Genomic DNA, 17,706 nt, shown 5'->3' with positions numbered 1-17,706 from the left:
ACATCCACCACATTTACCCGACCTCTCACCCTTTGGTGTTTTTCTTCTTTTTGCGAGTGAAAAGGCGACTGAAAGAAAAGCTTCATAAAGAAACTGCACACATCCAACGGACTGTGAGAAGTGAGCTTACATCACAGTTGAAAATTTCCATGTTTTCTGCCAAGACCTTGAGAAACGTTGGCGATGTGTCCAGTTGGCCAAGGGGACTACTTCGATAGAAGCTAGGATTATGACTGGGTAAGTGTCATTTTCTAAAAAACTGTCCTGGAACTTTTCTGATAAAGGGAGTAGTTTTAATCTCTCTTGTCATCTGAGGAGCTAGTTGGAATATAAGCTTATACTACTATGATATGGGTGTTGGCTTCGTATCTATTGTAGCTGCAATAATTCGTTCACGATGGTGTTCATGGTAGCTTGGTCCAAGAACAAAAAGAGAAGCATAAGAGCTGGGATAAATTCCAGTTTGGTGACAATCAGCAGCAAGCCTATTTAGCAGAACAACAACTTGGACCCAACGTCATGGAGAAATGACAGTCATACATACAGAATATTTTGGTCCTATGGCATATTGTGAATCTCAACATCTTAAAAGTCGACAAAATCTCCCATTTGATAATAGGAGTCAACAACATGCACCAAGCTCTTCTGGTAAATGATGTCATGACAGGAATTCATCAATTGCTGCCAGAAAATTGAGAAAATGCCAAAAAGAGTCAGACAAAAGAGGTACAACTGACTGCCGAATGTGGTCACTGTGGCGCACCTATTTCTAGTAGCAATCTCCACCACCAGCCGAAATCACTGGGAAGAATGGACTCTGCCAACTCTGACTTATATTGCAGGCATCAAAGTATAACTCAGCAAACAACCAATGCAAGTACAACAAATTCCTACATCAAGTAGATGCCCTGTAGAAGAACACACATCTTAAGGCCAGAGGACAACTGGCCAATGTGTTTCCACTGGGGATGTCCTGGACACGTTGTATGCTACAGTAGATAAAGAGGAGAGAGGAGAGAGGAGAGAGGGAGAGGGAGAGAGAGGGAGAGAGAGAGAGAGAGAGAGAGAGAGAGAGAGAGTTCCGACAACTACAATGCTGCCACATGGCAATGATAACAGTTTTATTCATGTCAGTCAGCTGTAGATGATAAAAGTCAACCTGTGGGACAAAGCTGATCACTGTACCCTGGACGATATCACTTCCCCTTGCCATAGTCCTTCCCTGTCATCGTGCAGAGATACCAACCGTCCACCACCTAGTCACCAACTTCTACATCTGCATCTACATGGATACTATGCAAATCACATTTAAGTGCCTGGCAGAGGGTTCACCAAACCACCTTCACAATTCTCTATTAGTCCAATTTCGTATAGTGCGCGGACAGAACGAACACCTATATCTTTTCATACGCTGTCAGATTTCCCTTATTTTATCATTCTGATTGTTTCTCCCTATGTAGGTTGGTGTCAACAAAATATTTTCGCATTTGGAGGAGAAAGTTGGTAATTGGAATTTCCTGATAAAATTCCACTGCAACAAAAAACGCCTTTCTTTTAATGATGTCCAACCTAAATCCTGTATCATTTCACTGACACACTCTCCCATATTTAGTGATAATACAAAACGTGCTGCCCTTCTTTCAACACACTCCATCAGTCCTATCTGGTAAGGATCCCTCACCACACAGCAGTATTCTAAAAGAGGACGGACAAGCGTAGTAGATCTGTTACATTTTCTAAGTGTCCTGCCAATAAAATGCAATCTTTGGTTAGCCTTCCTCACAACATTTTCTGTGTGTTCTTTCCAATTTATGTTGTTCTAGCACTCATGTGGATGACCTCACACTTTTTGTTATTTTGGGTCAACTGCCAATTTTCGCACCATTCAGATAACGTTTCTAAATCATTTTGCAATTTGTTTTGACCTTCTGATGACTTTATTAGTCGATAAACGACAGCATCATCTGCAAAAAACCTAAGACGGCTGCTCAGATTGCCTCCCAAATCATTTATATAGACAAGGAACAGCAAAGGGCCTGTAACACTACCTTAGGGAACGCTAAAAAATCACTTCTGTTTTACTTGATGACTTTCTGTCAGTTACAACAAACTGTGACACCTATAACAGGAAATCACAAATCCAGTCACATAACTGAGAGGATTGCCATAAGCACGCAATTTCACTACAAGCCGCTTGTGTGGTACTGTGTCAAAAGCCTTCCAGAAATACAGAATCGATCTGAAATCCCTTGTCAATAGCATTCAACACTTCATGCGAATAAAGAGCAAGTTGTGTTTAACAAGAACAATGTTCTCTAAATCCATGTTGACTGTGTGTCAATGAAAATTTAGATAGGTGGCCATCTACAGAGGCGAGGCAGCCACAGCTACAAATCCTCCATGGACAATAGTCACCAGAATGCTAGGAAGTCTCATCAACATTATCAATGATCAACCTGTCTGGGCACTAGTCGACTTCAGGACTTCTTTTTCTGTTACGTCAGCTAAAGACTATGTTCCTTGATAAAAAAAAAAAGGGCACCTGTGCTGAAAGTGACAAATGGTAAATACATCCAGCTGATAGGAACATCTCTTTCAAGATTAACTCTCCTGTGATCCTACGAATCATTTTATCAGAATTTAGTCAGAATATTATTTTCAGATGGAACTTTTTGTAGGCATCATAAGCAGTCTTAGACTGTGGAAGATCAGAGCTCGAGATTATTGGAGCTATTCCAACAAGCACAAAGAACCAACATTGGTCGGGGCGCGTGTTTGGTGTTGAAGACGATGTCTTGGCATCGTCAACAAGACAAGTTCCTGTCATTAATACAGATGCTCAATCACAGGGTGAAGCTTTCATTGATTGCAGAAAGCTGCTCAGGCCTACAGAAGTATTCTACATGCTACTGATGATCACAAGCATTTTAGGAGGTCAAAGAGAACTTTGGATTACTAATTGTTGTGAATGACCACAACTCATCCCTTAAGGCGTGTTCACAGGGGCAGCCGCACCAGTCCAAGAAGGGCAGCTTAGTGTCATTGATAAGAGAATCTGCTCTGCTACCACTACAGACAATTCAGAGGGTGGGGGGAGGGAAGGAGCTACTACAAAACTGCTAATAGGATCTGGCCTGACTGAGGAACAGTATCAATGAGAGGTAAGTCATTGTGTATAAATTTTTGGATGCTTTCAAATCAAAAATGGTCAGAAGACAGATTGAGTGCCCATAACACACTGAATGAACACTGAACACCATGCACCAGTTAGCCAGTGCTTATATAGTCTCACCAACTGAATACATAATTCATGAGGAAGTGGAGAAGATGCTGCAAGATGACACCACTGAACCTTCAGAGAGTCCTTGGTTCTCTCCTGGGGTCTGGTGAACAAAGAAGGATGAATCATGGCATTTCTGTGTTGGCTAATAAAGACTGAACAGTATTCCAGAGAAATATGTCTATTCATTGCAGTGCACTGAGAACAACATAAACTACTCGAAAGGAGCAAAAGTATTTTTCATCTATGGACATGCATCAGGGGCTGCTGGTGAAGTTGACCAGAAGAAGGCTGAATTCATAACTCCTGATGACCTCTAAAGTTTAAAGTTATGCCATTTGAACTGTGTAATACTCCAGCCACCTTCGAATGTATGAAGGGCAACTTGCTTCAACAACTGAAGTGGACAAGATCTTTGCTATCTGGACGACAAAGGCTTTGACGTTTGAGATACATCTAAGCCACCTGAAAACCCTGTTTAAATGTGTTCACACTGCAGGTTTCTGCCTGAATCCAAATAAGTGACTCTTCATCACCCAAGATGAAAAAAAATCTTTCGGGCACATAGTGAATGCCACTTAAGTCCGTCCTGATCCACAGAAAAATAACAGTCACAGAATTTACGACTCTTATGACATGAAAAGTTTTCTCAGAAGGTGCTCGTACTACTGGTGATTCACAATTTGGTTCTGTACCAAGTCATGTCCCTTGCAAGACCTACTGCAGGAAGATGCTGAATTTTCCTGGAATGAGGCCCTAGAAATATCTTTTCTTGCCACTCAGGAATTTCTTACACCACCTTGCTGAAAATTGCGAAATGGAACATCACACAAAGGCTAGCATTTCTGGGATAGGCACCGATCTAATACAGATTTAGGAAGGTGCTGAAAAGATTATTAGCTTACGCTTCTGAAGTTACTCTTCGAGAACGAGATGAACTAGTCTATAACTGAGAGAGAATCCCTTGCAGTTGTTTGGGCCATCCACAAATTCTAATCATATTTATTTGGCAAACAATTCACCGCTTTAACAAACCACCCTTCTCTATGCTGGCTGACTAGCCTGAAGGACTCGGGCCGACTGGCGAGATGCGCACTAAGGCTTGAAGAGTACAAGGGAGAGGCAAAATAATATGAACAGTGGTAGCAATGGGATGGCTGTGTGACAGTTAACAATGCAGGTAAGGCACATGTCGCACTGGACTGTGCGTGTTCGGTACGGACTAGGCATCAGTTCAGGTTTTTTACGAGTAGTGCACACTTCGTATTTGCATTCAGAGGCCGAGGTCGACGTACAATGAAAACCAAACAGAGCTCTGAAGAGAGCAGACTGTGGGGCCCAATTAGCTGGACCATCAGTAACCAAGACAGCTAACTTATCGAATATTACAGGAGCAACTGTTTCAACAGTCATGACAGCCTACACAAAACATGGAAAGACATCGTGTAAACATTATAGTGGGTGCAAATCGAAACTAAATGGCAGAGCGTCATATGCTAACACAAATTGTGTCAAAACAACACTAAACTACAGTGGCTAAAGTGACTGCAGAGCTCAATAGCCATTTTTGAGACACCGTATCTATTGACATTGTCTGCCAACACCTCCATAAAGCGAATATTCATGGACAGGCTGCTATACCAAAACCATTAGTGATGACAACCAACGCAAAGAAGCATAAAACTGTGTCAGGAACACAAATCCTGGATGAGTCAACATTTTCATTATTTCCAACATCGGGCTAGGATTATATCTGGAGAATGACAAAAGAAGCCTACATTCCGATTGCTTGATTCCAATGGTATGCATGGATATGGAAGTGTGATGGTGTGAGCAGTCATTTTTATGGACTCCTCATCTCTCTCAAAGGCCGTGTTACAGCCAACGATTATGTGAACACTTTAGGTGCACCCATGATTCAAATGTTGTTCCCAACAATGATGCCATACTTCAAGACTATAATGCACCCATTCACACAGTCAGGACAGTACAATCGTGGTACGAGGAACATGCAACTGAACTGCAGCATTTTCCCTGGCCAGCACAGTCCCAGGACTTTTAACATTATCAAACCCTTATGGGCGACACTGGAGTGCAGATTCTGGAGCAGACTTCCACCTCCCTCATCACTACAGGGGTTAGAAGAGATCCTGAAGAGTGGCACAACATTCCAGTGGAGACTATATAATCATTATATGCCTGTACTCCAACAAGAATCACAGCTGTATTATGGGCAAATGTGGGTCCAACCCCTTATCAATACACCACTCCCAAGTAAGTACAGGTGTTCATATTATTTTGCTGCTCCCTGTACATAGTCACAATGACATATGAAAGTGGGTCCAAATACGACACTCCATTGGTTGAACCAAAGCAATGTGGATGAAATCTCAGTCATCGCTGGATTAAATGACATGGCTGCTGAACAGAGGTGGAATCCAGTACTGTTGAAAACCATGAAAACCTGAAGAAAGGAACCAACCACAGGAGGAATCCAATTAATAAATGGAATATTATGTGAGAGGAATCATGATACGAAGGGGCGGAAATGGTTGTTCATCATTCCAGCTCATCTGCAGCCAGCTTTCACAAAGTATTCCCAAGATGATCCAACATCTGGTCTCCTGGGATTCATGAAGACTGCAGACAGAATCAGATGCGGGCAGCACTGGCCATATCTCTCCTCATCCGTTAAACATCATGTGAGCCAATGTAAGGAATGCCTGTGTCTATTAACTCCGAATCATTTGGTACTAATCCTGCCTCCAGCAGCACCATTCCACTCAGCTGCAATCTACATCTTAGGGAGGTTCAGAACATTGAGAAATAGGACTCTATGGACAAAAGTGTGCACTGCGTACTTCACCAGCTACACTGTCAATAAAGCTGTGGTAAATGCTGAAACTCCAGAAATTGCAAATTTCCTTTTTTTCCTTACAGGACACAAAATTTTGAAGCACACAGCACCCTAGGTGAAGATCTCTGATCATGGAAAAGCTTTCCAGCCGAAACTAGTATCTGAGAATTTCATATTGCGACAGCATCCCAGAATGGAAACTATTTACCATCCACAAAAGAATGGCCTCACAGAAAACTTTAAGACATTGGCAGATACGCTCTCTATCTATGTTTATACTGACATGAGATTTGGATACAATACTGCCCATCATGACATTCGCATACAACACAGTGAATTAGAACACAACAGGCTTCACAGTATTCTTTCTACTCCATGGTCATGAGGCCAAAACAACAATGAATACACTGTTCCCATTTAAATCTGATGATACTCAGGATGATGACAGGATAAACTTCATCACCAGGACCAAAGAAACAAGACAAACAGCTCATATACGGACCTTTAATGCCCAGGACAAGGAGATACAGTCCAAGAGACCTGGTGTGGACTTTTACACCTGTGCAGAAAGTTACCAAGTGTTACTTCACGCTGTATTGTCTCCTTTGTCTCCATCAGATGTCACATATGAGATTGAGGATTATAACCCTTCATCAGGAACACAAAAGCATGAATATACTGTCAGTTTCCTATGTAAGAAGCCCAACTATAGTGCAGAAATATAGAACAATGATGGGACATTCACAAAAACAGATGACTGACTCAATAATCGCGAAGCCTCAATGGGAGTAGCTGCCTATGATTCACATTATAGTGAAGAGAATGTAAGAACATGACCAGAACATAATGTTCCACCAGCACCATCTTACAGAGGACTGTTGGCAAGACTGAGATGCAGAGTGATGTAGTTGGCTCCAATAAGAACTTCAGAAGCATGTGTAGTGGTTAGCGTTGTTTCCTCGCACACATGTCTGGTTCAAACACACCCACTAGCAATTATTTGTTGTTGAGTTATGGAAGTTTCTTGAAAAATCTTCTGGAATTCAATGCTTGTATAAATACCTACATTCTGGAAAATTGTATGTTTGTATAAGCAGCTGCACACACTGTCCAGGAGGTCAGTTCTGTTTTAGCTGTATGCTTGTGATTGTATGCTTTCAATTCTAATTGTTGTACTTCACTGATAACCCTGCTTTTGGATCTGAACTTTAGTGTAATTGCAACACGACAGTATTAATATCTCTTAGTTTCTTTCATACTACTCTAATGCCTGTGCCAATAAGACTGCACTAATATCTGTGTACACAAAGGTATGCAGGTTGCATCATTCTGGTAAGACTCAAAATGTGAATGGAAAACACAAATACATCAAGATAACAAGTACCCGCTGCCAAATATTTTTGTTATTTCCAGTGTATAGTTATGTTATTTGCACTGGTGTGTCACATTTAATGGCAAGTCATTGTGGTATACAAGAAAAATAGCTGAACCAATGCAGAGGATAAGAGCAATGCCAGAAGGTTGTCCCATTTGTGCTAGTTTTCCAGTCCGTACAAAAGAACAATAATACTTTATTGGTTCAAATGGCTCTGTGCACTGTGGGACTTAACATCTGAGGTCATCAGTCCCCTAGAACTTAGAACTACTTAAACCTACCTAACCTAAGGACATCACACACATCCATGCCTGAGGCAGGATTCGAACCTGCGACCGCAGCGGCGCGCGGTTCCAGACTGTAGCGCCTAGAACCGCTCGGCTACCCCGGCCAGCTATACTTTATTCCCGTCTAGCATTAATGCAAAAGAAACATACCTCTAGTTTATTGATTTTACATTCCTGCTCTGCTCTGGAAAAACACACACTGAAAAAACTTAAAATTTGTATGATTCTTAATTTTTTATGTCATTGTTTCAAACCTTACATACCTCATCCAACCATGGATCACCCTTACTGTATACTTTGACTGTGACAGGCAATGCTAGTCTTATTTTTTCATTCACTATAGCTTCCCATTTATCCACAATGCTCTGGGTAAGACTGGTTGTAGCTGAAATACAAAGAGACAAAAATCTCAAATGTGTGGGAACCACCAACAGAACATATTGGACAGATATAAAAGATAAAGTACTGTGGTGTGCAAAAGTTAAGGACAAAAGTAACTTTTGTTGCTGTGCCACTGGCAAGCAACGTAACTTAACGAAACTTGGCTCATGCGTGTAAAGAATTACTACAATATAGACGGAAAATAACCAAAAAACATAAGCAATGAGACAAATTGAAATTACACTGATGTATCCACAATTTACGAAAGTCCCCTGGACAAAACAAACAGGACATGGTTCTTAATACCATATGTGATCACCATGAACAGCAATGCATACTGTACAATGTGCTCCCATCCTGCCCCTGTGGTGATGAGTTCTTGTGGTAGGGCATTCCAATTGTTCAGCAGTGTGGCTGACAACTGCTGGATGGTTGTTGATGCACTGAAATACATCTCCCTGACACATCCCACACATTCTTTATGGAAATTAAGATGGAGGAATGGGCAGGCCAGTCCATATGTTGAATATCCTCCCATGCCAATAACCCTTCAATGCACGCTGTTCTACGTGGTCGCCCACTCTTGTCCGTGCAGAGGAACGCATCCCTGAAAAAGATTATCATGGGGAATGAGTACAGTGTCACAACAATGTTCTTCAGTGAGTTGACCATGTTCAAAGATTTGGAGATCAGTATGCCCATGCAACATTATGACTCCCCACAATATAACACCTAGACCACCAAAATGATGATGTTCAAACTACGTTCCCGAGCGCATTACGTGTTCCCACATCTTGCCATATGAAGATGTGTCCAGCATTGTTGAACATGTTCGTTTTTGTCATCAAAGTGTTAGGATGTGGGACGGCATTATGTCGTGTGTGTGCACTGGTCTGCAAGTCTATGAACACACAGTACATCTACCAGTCAACGTTTTCAGGGGTGCATTCGGCTCCGACTTCATTTTTTATGGATGACAACGCATGACTATGTCAAAGAGTGCATGTGGAAGAGCTCTTGAAGCGAGAAGATATTCTGTGAATGGAATGGCATGCCCAATCCTGACGTAAATCCCACTGAGCTCATGTAGCAGGTATTGGGGAGATTTATTGCAGTACATTCATGTGCGTCAACAGACATGCAGCAGCTGTCAGGCACTCTGTTGGAGGTATGGAAAGCTGTACCACATGAAAATGTGGAAGCACATTGCAGAGCATGCATTGGCGTTCATGGTGATCACACACTATTAAGAATTATGCTCAACTTTAAGTGTAATTATTGTCTTTGAATATAAGTGTCATTTCTGTTTGTCTCATCGTGCATTTCTTTCAGTTACTTTAGACTGGCAGTGACTTGCCATGCAATCCTTTCATTCTTAAGTTTTGCATCCAAGTTTACTACCTGTTATCTCCAATTGGTTCCTTACTCTTACTTGTCACTGCTCCTCATTTTCGGCTTACTTTTAATCATGAGCAACAAGTCAAAAAATGGGTAGCACTATCACAAATAAGGGTAAGAAACCAAGTAAATAAGCAAACAGCAAAAATCATTCTGTTTCACTGAAATGTGCAGTCATTATCAAATAAAATTAGCAAGGTGGAAATTCTGTTATCATGGAAATAAGAGACATATCAGTTATGTATGTTAGTGAATAGCATCAGTTTTCTGCACGGTAATCTCTACTTGTGGAGGAGTATGGATATACGTAAGAAAAGGCTTCAAACACCATCCTTAAAGTTCACTGACAAATAAGGGAAAGAGCTCGATTTTGAAACTATTTCTACAGAAGTGACTGACCTAAAAATAAATAATGTTTGTCTATATGGTAGTCCAGACGGGAGTGTAATTACTTTCCTTAAACCTCTTGAGAATTAAGTCAAAGTACGAGGGTGGTCCCATAAGTACCCGGCCTGGCAGAGATGGTAGTTCTTGAAAAATATCTCTCGATTAGAAAGTATATGATCTACGAAGCATATGTTTCATGTTTGAAGATGCCACATTGTTTAGTATTTGTTTGGCAGCCATCGGTAGTGAACGTTGTGAGTGAACTTGTGAAAGGCCTCAGTGTCAACCAATATTAAAGTTGAGCTACATTCTACTTTGGGACAGTCTGCTCCTTCGTTGGCAACAGTAAAATATTGTGTAGTTGGGTTTAAATGAGGCCGTATAAGCTGCCAAGACGAGCATCACAGTGGTCGACCAAATGAGGTCATTACTCCCAAAATGGTGAAGAAAACCTACAAAGCAGTACTGGATGAGAGTCGACTGAAAGAGCGCGAGCCAGCAGACAAAGTAGGCATTTCAAGAAGTGCAGTACATTGAATATTATCTGAACATATGAACACGAGAAAACTGTGTGCAAGATTTGTGCCACGTTTCCTCACACTCGAGCAACAACAGTGTCGTGAAGATGTTTCAGTTGAGTGTTTAGTGAAGTTTTGCAGCAACAAAGCTGATTTTTTTGTGCTGTTTCATAACCATGGATGAAACCTGGGTCCACCATTTCACTCCCGAGACAAAAGAACAACCAAAACAATGGACACAAATTGGAGAACTGACTCCAAAGAAGGCGAAGACGGCGTCACCTGCAGGCAAGGTCATGGCGTCTTTTTTTTAAATGCACATGGGATAATTTTCATTGACTACCTCGAAAAAGGAAAAACTATCAATGGCAAGTATCATGCGAAGTTACGGCAACATTTGGGCCAAGAAATCAAGCAAAAAAGGCCGCATTTGGCCAAGAAAAAAGCGTCGTTTCTTCAGGACAATGCACCAGCTCGCAAGCACGGTATTGCAGTGGCCAAAATTAATGAATTAAAGTCTGAATTGCAATCGCTTGCACCCTATTCGCCACATTTAGCCCCTTCGGATCATTTTCTGTTCGCAAACTTGCAAAAAAGGAAAAAATATGCCACATGGTTTAGTATGGTCGAAGATTTTCCAACAAAGATGTGATGTCAGCAGTTAATGGTTATTTTGAGGAATTAGGTAGTTCTTATTATAAAAAGGGTATCTAACCCATTTAACATCTCTGGGGAAAGTGTATAGAGCTGAAATGACATTATGTTGAAAAATGAATACATTTTTTTCCACTGGGGGCCAAATCACGCAATAACCCTGGGCTCGGTGTGGGGTGATGGTGAGGTGGGTGGACTGCTGTTGTGTGTTGTGGAGTTGTGAACCACTGAAGGAAAGGGCGAGTCTAAGACTCTCTGTTGTTTCTAGGTCCCCAGTTCTGTCTGAAGTAGTTCTGGAGAGAATTGACACCATGAACCCTGCAAGGCTGTCGATAAATCCGCAAGAGTTTGAGGGGATGGAGATGTCTTCCGATCCGAACAGCACGTTGCAAGACATCCCAGATATGCTAAATAATATTCATGTTTGGGGATTTTGGTGGCCAGCAGAAGTGTTTAAACTCAGAAGAGTGTTCCTGGAGCCACTCTGTAGCAATTCTGGATGTGTGGGGTGTTGCATTATCCTGCTGGAATCGCCCAAGTCCGTTGGAAGGCACAATGGACATGAATGGATGCAGGTGGTCAGAAAGGATGCTTACATATGTGTCACATGTCAGAGTTGTATCTTCAATCTTGAACAGCCTCCGCTGACATGCAGGGTCCATGGATTCATGAGATTGTCTCCATACCCACTCCACACCCACTCTATATGTTTTGAAATGAGACTCGTCTGACCACACAACATGTTTTCAGTCATCAACAGTCCAATGTCGGTGTTGACAGGCCCAGGTGAGACATAAAGCTTTGTGCCGTGCAGCCATCAAGGGCACAGGAGGGGGGCCTTCAGCTCTGAAAGCCCATATCGATGACATTTCATAGAATGGTTCGCATGCTGACACGTTGATGGCCCAGCACTGAAATTTGCAGCAATTTGTGGAAGGGTTGCAAATCTGTCATGTTGAAAGATTTTCTTCAATCTTCATTGGTCCCATTCTTCCAGCACCTTTTTCCAACTGCAGCGATGTCTAAGATTTGATGTTTTACTGGATTCCTGGTATTCACAGTACACCCGTGAAATGGTCATGTGGGAAAATCTCCACTTCATTGCTACCTCGCAGACACTGTGTGCCATCACTCGTGTACTGGCTGTAACACCACGTGTAAACTCACTTAAATCTTGATAACCTGCACTGTAGCAGCAGGAACTGATCTCACAACTGCGCCAGACACTTGATGTCTTATATGAACATTGCCGACAGCAGTGCCTTATTCTGCTTGTTTACATATCCGTGTGTCTGGATCTGCATGCCTATACCAGTTTCTTTGATACTTCAGTGTAAATGGTGTAATAGGCAATGTTAGTTCAATAAGGCTTTTTGAGGACAATGCTCTTGTATACAGAGAAGTCTCAACACTAGAAAGTGTAGCAAATAGCAGAAAGACCAGCACAGAACCAATGCTTGGTACAGGGGTGCATAAACAAATATAATGTACTGTGCATAAATAAGCAGAAAGATCAATCACTTTATAATTACATGATTGCAAAACAATCACTGTAAACAGTTACTTTCACAAAATATTTAGAAGTGTGATTCTAGAAAAATTTTAACAGAAACAACCACATAAAACTAATTGCAGGAAATGCAAATTCTAGACAGATTCATTGGAAGAATCTTCAGGAAATGTAGTCCGCCAATAAAGAAGGTAGCTTACGAAAGCCTTGTTTGACCAAAACTTTAATATTGCTATTAGTATGTGATCTGTATCAGATACGATTCATAGAGGAAACAGACGAGATCCAAGGAAGGGCAGCTAGTTTCATTACAGGTTCATTTAATAAGCACGAAAGTGTCATGGAGATGGTGAAATCCATTGGTAGACAGTGCAAGAGGGGTGTGTTCTGCCCCATGGAGTGATTTACTGTTCAACTTATGAGAGCATGTGATCTTAGAAGAGAGAACAATACTTTTCTTCCTCCTACAGATATCTTGGGGGGGGGGGGGGGGGGGAAGAGTATGGACATAAAATCATAAAGGTTCAAGCCTTCATAGTGGCATTTGTTGTTCCAATGAACCATTTGTGACACACAGGAAAGGGGGTTAAGTGACAGTGGTACGCAAGCTCCCTCCGCCACTGCTGCTACCAGACACCACCACATTCGCTAGCTGCGAATCTACTGGCTGCACCTATGCCTGATGTCACAGGTAGTCAAACTGGTTCCTTCCAGCTGTGACTGTGATATTTCCCCATGAAGAATTTTGTGTGTTGTCCGAACAAAATGGAATGCAAGACTGCATAGTGCCTCAGAATACTGTTGTTCTGGGGAGGGGGGATCACAAGAGCTGCAGCTGGAGTGAAAATGATTCTATTCAGTTCTCAATTAAGGTATGACTTTAATGAGCTCCCACTATAGCTGGCTGCACGTGTTAATATTATTCTTTTTCCCACTGATGAAACAAGGGGCAGAGATTTCTGCAGAAGAGAGATAACTTGGGTGATAATTGGCCGTATCAAAATGTAGCTAACTGTGATAAAATAGCTGGCAGTGCACGGCTAGAATAATTAGACCGCACATAACAAATGATTTAGACTGTAGGTTCTACAAGAAAGGATGCAAATATGCATATGATATGCACCGATGGCGTCTAATCGTTACATCACTGAACTTACGATTTCCAGCAGAATTAGGCTGCTGCAACATATGACAAACTTGCACAGACAATTGGTGATATTTAAGATACATATTCAATAAACAGTACATCATTTATTTAAAAAATAAGATTATTATTGAAGGTTAACTCAAAGACGTAAACCTTGTGTTGTGGCATGTATCGAGACAGGAGGAGTGGAAAGTAAGTAGAACTCTACAGTACATCCTTTGTTTCATACAAAAGGAGAGCAAAAATAATCCATGCACTCTAATACATTGAGGTGGAGGAGATATGTACATCTCTGTATAGTACTTAATTACAGGAACATCTTCTGGCCAACTTCTATCAACTTCAGGGTATGTACCTAGAGATCCACAGTTCATGCCTGGGAGTCATTAAATGTTGAGTCAGTGCCTGACCAGTGCAGCACACACTACCACTGCAGACTTGCCCCTGTGGATCACTATTACCACATACTGCAATGGGGTCCTGATTCAGTACTGCGTGCTCAAGTTTTCTGCTCTGAGCTACACATCTATAACAGCCAACATGACCAGCTTCTGCGGAGTTTGTCACAGCAGAGTACAGACCACCTGCCCGAGGCTCAGTGCAGCACTTCCATCAATGGTGTGCTGGCAATGTAGTTTCACTGCCTGCTTGACAGGGTGCCGTTACACGCTTGTTGTTACACGAGGCACCTTGCTGAGCTGAACACACTTCCTTGACCAAAACCAAACTGCGTCTGGGGGCAAATGTCAGGATATTTGACCATCAACACTACGATTGCTGTAATTCTTGCACAGAATAAATGAATGTACATACCTGCTGTTTCTGTGACTTACTGTTGAATATCCACCTGGCTCCACGAACCTGCCGCGCTGCTAATACACTCTCAATGACACTGTTACCTGCAGCGGGGTACCTAATCTCACCCGCCATATTGACACTCTGATATAACTATTTCTAAAGTGACCAGTGGACCCACTGCAACTGGCTTCATAATTGGCCGAATGCTGTCAACTACAGGCAGAAGTGGCCACCTGGACTTGGGACAACGGTGACAGCCGCAATGTACAACATCAAGAACACACTGGGGTGAGTGTAGTAACTGTTTTGGGCTATACTTTCAAAGCTAAATCAGCTAGTCTGCTATCAGATTTTCAATTCTGGGTTTTGGGTTAAATTTGTGCCCAAAAAGTCTGACTACAATTTGAAGGTGTATGAGGCGAATTTTGAAAGGAGCATATGTTAGTTTGTATCCAGTTGGTATGGGTAATGAAATTTATTGAAAACCAAGGAGTGTGGCTAAGTCATCAACTGTAGTTTATTCTGAACTGTATAAGGTGGTGGTGGTGATTGGTTTGTGGGGCACTCAACTGCACAGTCATCAGCACCCGTACAAAGTCCCCAATCTTTACCGAGTCCAATGTAGCCACTTTCATGAATGATGAGGACAACACAAACACCCAGTCCCCGGGCAGAGAAAATCCCCAACCTGACTGGGAATTGAACCCGTGACTGTATATGGTGTTAATCATAAGCAACCACTCGGGCACAGAAACTGAAGTTAGCAAAAAGTGTTAGTATAGTGTTCCACTCAGGAAGTGACTGAATCTCTGATGGAACAAATAGCTCAGTCCAGAGGAGGTAATGAAACTTCCATAGCAAGTTAAATGCTGTAAAAGAGGACAGAGCGTCATCAAATTTAGTTGCCCCCACACTAGTTTCAACTACTGTTGTCTTAGTTAATCCTACCAAGAGTTTTACAGACAGGGTATGGAAAAATAATGAAGCAAGGCTGGTTAACTGTGGGAAGCAGATTACTAATGTATGGGGAAGTTGGTTCAGGCATAATACGGGGAGAAATTAAATAATGGTAGTATATGCACTTAGGATTGTATTGGATTCAGATGACAGTGAAATTGTAGGAGTCAAAGAAAATAATGTGGGTTAGCAGCTCTACTACCTGGCATGAATTTGCAGTCTAAATCTGCTGATGTTGCAGATGGAGTAAATTTGCACTGTACCAAGATGCAGGAGCATGCCAATAACAACATGGGCGATACTGATTTAGGCGCATTGGTGTCTACCCTCTAGAAGCAGATAAGTGCTCCATGCAGGCAGTGGAGCCATGGCAGGTGTTTTCTTGAATGGATATGTACAGGGAAATACATGTGCCAATGATCCTTATCTCATGAAAAGTGTAGCTACAGATGACGAATTTCATAGTCAATACTGCGAAGGATGCAGTGGCTATTGATAATATTAATTATGTTGCAAATGTGGGTAAATAGGCAGTACAGGACACACATTGAATCTAAAGAGGGGCATCCAATTCATTGCCACTGGTGACTGTGGCACTCCCTAAAACGGGGGAAGGGATATGAGAAAGCATCATGCTGAAGTTGGCCATGGACAAAACAGGGTAGAACTTAGGGGAAACTGTTGATGATGAGCTGCTGCAAAGTTTGTCTCTTGCATAGGGCAAATTAGTTAAACTGCATTCAAAATCAGCAAGGCTCAATTTCAATGGTGGAGTACTGCAAGGTATGAGGAAAAGCAGTATTGCAGAAAGGATTCAACCTGTAATCAATACTGAAGCGGGTCATACGCGAGACTGTCTTAACAGGGGTTGGCAGTATCATGTGTGGGTTATGCGTCAACATAGTTTATGGGTGAATTTTCTGGGAAAACATAAGGCAAATCTTGGTTGCAAAGACAACATATTGAGGAATGTACTAAAACATCAAGAAGGTGGGGGGGGGGGGGGGGGTGGAAGAGAGAGAGAGAGAGAGAGAGAGAGAGAGAGAGAGAGAGAGAGAGAGAGAGAGAGTTCAGCAAATATTATCTTATTTGTTTGTTCTCTTCATTTGTTATGTAATGGCTATGTGGGAAAGTAAGGCAAGCTCAGCGAGTTAATAGCAACACAGGAAGGCCAAGTTGTGCAGAGCAGATGCTACAGTAAATAAAGCAATATAGTAGCGATTTTCACCAGAGTCGTGGTAGTACATGTTTCGGCCTTAGGTATAATTTTGGTTTTGACTCTTGTCTATGTGGCCTGTAACTATTTAAGACGGAACTGTCTACCCACCTGAACTCCATGTACACAAAATACCAGCCAAGTAGGTCACTATTAGGAAGCAGTTATTTATTAATATACAACCAATGAACATCATAGATGAAGATGAGTTAGTATAAGGAAAATCTGTCACGCACGTAAGTAAAAAATAAAATAAAAAATAATAAAATAAAGGAGTGTAGGTTAACAATTTATTTTCAGAGATATTGCCAGTCTGCAATCCAGCAGACCATATCTTTTGAAGAGGGGAGGCATGTTGTATCACATCTTTCTTTACCTGGCATGTGAAAACCTGCAGCCAAGTTAGTGAGAAATGTCACAACAAGCTGACACAAGAAGACTTAGAGATGGGACAAAGAGAAGCCAGAAGGGGATAATTTTGCAGGAAGCTACAAGAGCCTGACAAGAATCACTGCTCATGCCTCACGATGGACGAAATACTACACATCTAACCTCCACACCCGCTGCCAAGCCGTAACATTATCGACATTGTGGAAGTACAGAAGCAGACTGTTGGAACAGTGAGGCGAATAACACATCTTCACGCCTGGCACCAAGCCATTTGCTTGGTGTATGCAATGGAAGTGATGGCTTGACAACTCTGTGGTCGGTCAAACCACCATAAGGATGCCCATTTCAGCTATGTAGTGTGTCACGACCTGCAGACAGCTACAAGAGGTATTCCACATTGGTTGTCACCCTGATATGGGTCATATAACTGCTGGTAAAGGCACTGCCTTCACTGGCTGCACCTACACTCAACGCTGCTAGGAGTGGAATTGGTGCCTTTCAGCCGGCAGACCATCTGCTGGCCTATATCTATTGACTTTTGGATGTATATC

The 17,706-nt window shown here is 42.0% G+C and overlaps 1 protein-coding gene across 1 annotated transcript in view; it reads right to left on the bottom strand.

Moving 5' to 3' along the window:
* Positions 1-17,706, bottom strand: part of LOC126474190 (alanyl-tRNA editing protein Aarsd1) — an 81,433-nt gene that overhangs the window by 53,672 nt on the left and 10,055 nt on the right. Inside the window, exon 5 of the mRNA XM_050101653.1 lies at positions 8,063-8,184. Coding sequence (XP_049957610.1) covers positions 8,063-8,184 — 122 coding nt within the window. The remainder of the gene's footprint in view (positions 1-8,062; positions 8,185-17,706) is intronic.

This window comes from Schistocerca serialis, chromosome 4 (assembly GCF_023864345.2).
Source record: "Schistocerca serialis cubense isolate TAMUIC-IGC-003099 chromosome 4, iqSchSeri2.2, whole genome shotgun sequence".
In the NCBI taxonomy this organism is placed as follows: Eukaryota; Metazoa; Arthropoda; class Insecta; order Orthoptera; family Acrididae; genus Schistocerca; species Schistocerca serialis.
This window is presented reverse-complemented; position numbering and strand designations above follow the sequence as displayed.